The sequence below is a fragment of the Austrofundulus limnaeus genome, unplaced genomic scaffold, assembly GCF_001266775.1.
Source record: "Austrofundulus limnaeus strain Quisiro unplaced genomic scaffold, Austrofundulus_limnaeus-1.0 Scaffold97, whole genome shotgun sequence".
In the NCBI taxonomy this organism is placed as follows: domain Eukaryota; kingdom Metazoa; phylum Chordata; class Actinopteri; order Cyprinodontiformes; family Rivulidae; genus Austrofundulus; species Austrofundulus limnaeus.
In genome coordinates, this window is record NW_013952499.1 from 1,803,242 (window position 1) to 1,808,640 (window position 5,399).

Consider the following 5,399-nt stretch of genomic DNA (forward strand, 5'->3'; position numbering starts at 1 on the left):
CAAAAAAAAAAATTGTAATTATTTTTTAACTTGGAAAATAAATGGCAGGGGGCGGGGCCTCAATGGGCAGTCAATGGTAAGCAAGTAGGGGTCTCTGCAGACGAGTGGGCGTGTCACAACAAAAGGCAATTCTAAAGCGACACACCTGATTTGACAGACTTTTTTAAAGAGACACACCTGACTGGACAAGCAAAAAAAAGGGGCGATACCATACGGCACCACCTGATTGGACAAGAACAAAAGGGGCGTCACCGTACGGCACCACCTGATTGGACAAGAACAAAAGGGGCGTCACCGTATGGCATCACCTGATTGGACAAGAACAAAAGGGGCGTCACCGTATGGCACCACCTGATTGGACAAGAACAAAAGGGGCGTCACTGTATGGCACTACCTCATTGGACAAGAACAAAAGGGGCGTCACCGTACGGCACCACCTGATTGGACAAGAACAAAAGGGGCGTTACCGTGCGGCACCACTTTTTCTGGAGAACCCTACTTGGGTCACATTTCTCCTGGTTAACCTTAGTGTTGGGTCAGGGTCAGGCTGTATAGAGATCGAGCAGGATCTAAGGATACCGTCATGTAGGCCTCATAGCCCACAGTGTTTATGGTTTAGACACGCCCACTTTGATTCCACAGATAACCCCTTCTCGTGGTAAGTAGCCAGTTGCCCATCTCTGACCCAAACAATACTTTTTAACCTTCTGCCTGATGGAAGAGAGCTAAAAAGCTGTGTACAAGATGGGTCTTCAGCAATTTTCGGTCCAGATCTAAGAAGAGTTGTGAGTCAATAATATCAGGACACTCTGGGCCAATAAATTTGATGCAGCTCTGACAACCATCACAGCTGACTTGTCCTCAGCTGAACAACACACTAAGCTGTTTTAGTAACAGTACTGTAAAAACATGCAGCATCCCAGATCTAGACATCTTTAAGTTCTTAAAAATAAGAGTTACTGGTGGGCTTTTTGCACAATAAGGCTAAAATTTACCTTTCGTTTAAGACTAGAGGACATGGTGATACTTGCTGTGTGTGCATCACTCCAGTGAGACTCGTCTGTCCCTTAGTTTCATCCTTACAGACAATCTGTTCCATTAGTGTTGTAGTTGGTCAGAGTGTGTAAAACTGCACATATTGTGGTACTATTTCTGTTTAAAGTGGTTCCACAAGCTGCTGGATCAGGGTCTGGACTTGCACACACCAATTTTTGACTTTTGAGATTTATTTAGAGTGATTTTACCATATTTAAAATCTTTAAGGAGTATTTTGTGTAGATTTTTTACTTACAGTCAAATCTGAAAAAAACCATTTCAATTCTAGCTTGTATGGCAAGAACTCAGAATACCAAAGACTGATAGTGTTTATAAATTTGTGTCACATATCTGTAAGAAAATTTAAATTTTGTCAAACATCCTGAAGTGAATGAATGCTTAAGTGTTGGTGTGTCCAAACTTTTGCCTTGTTCTGAGTTATTATTGTGATTCATTTCCCATCCAAGTCATCTCAACTTTGCCACGCTTCTCCTCCCGCATACTTTGTCCTAGAGCTGCCATTGTAATTTATATCTGTAAAGCTCCTGTGCCAAATGATGGCTATGCCTTTTGGTGCCTGTAAAACTTATAGTTTTTGAAATATTAATGTTTAATAAATTATAATGGCAGTCAATAGAGCCTTGTATTGGTCCAATACTGCCCCCTGCTGCCTCTACACAATATGGTACTGCACAATAGTTTTATAATATTTAAACTCAGTAGTTCAGTGATTACAATATTAATATGATTGTATTTTGATGTTTTACTGTAATACAGTCTTTATGTTGTCCTATTGCTGTAATATACTGTATTGCACTTAAGTGTCAATAATTGCATTGGCAAGGTAAACTTTTTCTGTATACATACAATCAAATCCCTGGGATTGTCCTCTGCCACATCTCCTATGGTCTCATGATGAGCACTGTGGGCTTTCACGTGGGAGATCAGGGTTCAAATCCAGCTACTGCAACTTTAACAAAAATCTCTTCAAACTTCATATTGTCACACAGTTACCTTAATTACAAACACCTGCTGACGTGACAGGCAGAAGCTGGTTTAGAAAACATATTTGATCCTGGTCAAAGCTCATTCTGCAAGTCCATTGCTGCAGGCAAAGCCATGCTACATGGCAATGCACACTTGTTTTTACATCGTAAAAACCCATGTCTAGTTCTGTTTGTGATCATCCTAATTAATGGTCTGTTGACCCCTGCTGTTTCTCTTTCAGCTTCAGAATGGCTCAAGATGACAAAGATCCAGTGCCAGCAGCTGGGACCCTCTCTGTGGGCCAGCTGCAGTCACACCTCAAGATGGAACCCAAGACTCTCGGGGTGAGCGTGAAGCATCGTTACTGATGAAGCCGAGGTTAAGAAGTGAAGATCAGTGAGCAGCAGTAATGTGGGCTGTGGGTGGAGTGGATGGACATGAGTCAGGGCTGACTCCTGACAGAAGGACATCTGCAAGAGTTATAGGGGAAAGTTTACAAGATGGTAAACTTGTGATGTATGGTCTGTAGACAGGATGTGGCAACGGTGAAGGTTTTCATTGGGACCAAATGGGACAGGGTTAGAAGTGAGGGAGAGCTCAGTTTGGGTTGTTTGGAGACAACGTTAGGGAGACGAGGCTGAGTACTGGATGTTATGGGAGGAGAAAACAAGGCTGACCACAGAGGAGGATCATAGTAATGCAGGGGATCCAAACTATGGCACGCAGGCCAACTGTGGCCCGCGGTACCGTTTTTATTGGCCCTCAGCAAAATCTGAAAATGTAATTGAATATGCCCCTCACAAGAAGCAGTTCATTTATTGCGGAGCCTCTAACTCCGGCTCTGAGCATCTGATCCGGGCGGAAGAGGGCTTATTTTAAAGTTCTGGATCTGCGCTACAATCTGGTGGTGGTTGCAAGTTCCTGGGACATTCCCCCGCAGAGATACAGTATAAGAATTCAAATGTCGGCGGGCGAGCTCCAGCGGGTGAAACGGCTGATTTCCAGCACGGGGCTGCTGGTGCTGATGCAGGGCAATAAAAGGAAGAGATCCAGTCAGGTGGAACCAGTCCTGGATGCTGAGCACCAGGTTTTATAGCCGCCTGCCTGCTAAAAACCCCTCGGGCGATAATTCTGCAATAATGCAAACAATTCAGAAACCCACCTGATGGATCTGTTCCAGGCAATAAAAGGAACAGATCTGATCAGGTGAAACCGGTCCTGGAGGCTCAGCACCGGGTTTTATAGCTGCCTGCCTGCTGGAGCCACTGGTGGGCGATATTTCTATAAATGGATAAAAATCACAAATCACAAACCACCGTGACCTTGTGCCCAATAGGTGAGTTAGAAATACACACATTATTGATGTATCAATATGTCACTTCTAGTTTTCTATATTTGGTCCTCACTAAAAAACATCTGGACACCCCTGTAGTAATGGTACTGTTAGACAGAGGAGCATTATGGGGTAAGGTAAAATGGAGATAAATGGTCTGTGGTGATCTCTGAAGATGGTAAAGCAGATCCACTTGTGGAGTAATAACCAGATGTATTTTAATAACCACTGACAGACTGGTCAATGGTTCTTGAGCCTCTACTACTAAGGTTTTACTTAAGTAGGTTCTAGTTATTGGCAAAACACATCTTTTTCTTATTTAGGGACTAATAAAAAAAAACCTACAAAAAAACTTGAAACAAAGTTAAAGGCTAAGTAAGTCAGAAGTCTGTTGACTTTTCAAACTGGCAAAGCTGAATGTTTGCTAATTTTCTAGTCATGAATTGCTGCTTGGCTCATCTCTTCCCGTACCTTCCTCCAGGCAATCCAGATTGTTATTGGGGCTTTGATCCTCTGTCTGAGCGCCTCTGTGCTCCAGCTCTACGAGGTCCACTTTACTGGGGATGTGGCCCTCATTCTTGTCGTTGTCCTGCAGGTCTGTCTGAACAGTGTCTTATAACGTCATCTTTTTTCTGTGATCTTTTAATCCACATCTCAGTGTACTTTAAATAATTTATATTATAATTTTATCAGCTCACCCTGTCTGGCTCAGTACTGATCCACAGTGGGAGGAGGCCTTCTCTGTTTTGGGTGAGTGACTCACACACAAACTTTAGTTCTAAGCTTTTAAACTACATAACAACCCTCAAACGAGTTGCTCTCCCTGTTGAAGCATGAACTCTCTTGCAAATCACTCACTCCCCTCTCTTCTGAGGATCATTGGGGCCTTTGTTGGCCTGGCCCACATGAGAAATGATTTGTTCACAGGCATACTGCTGAAGAAATTTATTTAGTCATTTAGAAACTGATTTTAAAAGCACTACACCAGAAATTCTTAGCGCCACCTTGAGGGCCTCAAAAGAACAACAGTTTTTAACTTTGGGCCGCAGAGGGCCGTGGGACCACATCGATTTTGAATAAGGTGCAATACACTTTCTCACCACTAGTAGCAGTAGTGCACCGCTCAGATGTATAACAGCTTTTTTAAAATGTAGAAGAAGAACCTTAGAAACCTGCCGAGAATGGAAACTTATTTTAAATGAAAAGTAGAAGCAAAAATGAAGGTAACCCGTAAAAAAAGGCTAAAGTTTATCACTAACATGAAGTAAGCTTCTGTTTCTATCATGCAGTATTTTAAAAGTTCAAAACATTATCAAATACAGTTGCAGATACAACTATATTTTAATTTGTTTCAGTTCCAGTTTATTCATTTCATTTCATTTTCATTTAAACGCAAATAAAATACATTCAAAACAGAAAACAAAGTGATAGAAAACAAAAAAATACATACACATATACAGTAAATTGAACTTAATTAAAATAAAATGAAGGGTAGCAGAAGAAGAAAAATCTTGTAATATCTGCCTCCATTTCCAAATATAACTTTAAACAATACTAATCAAATAATGGTTTAAATCAGTATATTGTCAATAAGTCTTCAATTAACAAAATAAGAACAGAATTAAAATAAAATTAAATGATGGGTAGTAGAAGAAGAAAAATCGTATATCTGCCCCCATTTCAAAATATAACATTAAACAATACTAATCAAATAATAGTTTAAATCAGTATATTGTCAATAAGTCTTCAATTAACAAAATAAGACCAAAAAAAGAAAAAAATTTAAAAATTAAAAATCCGCTTACTCTTTTTTTCGAGCAACAAATAGTATTAATAATAATAAACCAGGATATAAATACATTTAACTTGAAAAGGAGTGGTATATCCCTATTCAATATATAAATTATGTGGTCATTACTGACATTTGGAATGTAATAAGTCAGACAACCACATAATAAAAACAATGTCTTAACAAAATTAACATGTATGTTGCAGTAAGGATGATATAAAATCAATAATGTAATACAATGCCTTATGAATTACA

General features: G+C 40.0%; 1 protein-coding gene across 1 annotated transcript in view; it reads left to right on the forward strand.

Annotated features, from left to right (window-relative positions):
• LOC106520815 (uncharacterized) overlaps positions 1-5,399 on the forward strand; it is a gene marked incomplete at both ends in the record, with an annotated part of 19,684 nt that overhangs the window by 1,916 nt on the left and 12,369 nt on the right. Inside the window, 3 exon segments of the mRNA XM_014013073.1 lie at positions 2,264-2,366; positions 3,837-3,950; positions 4,049-4,105. Coding sequence (XP_013868527.1) covers positions 2,271-2,366; positions 3,837-3,950; positions 4,049-4,105 — 267 coding nt within the window.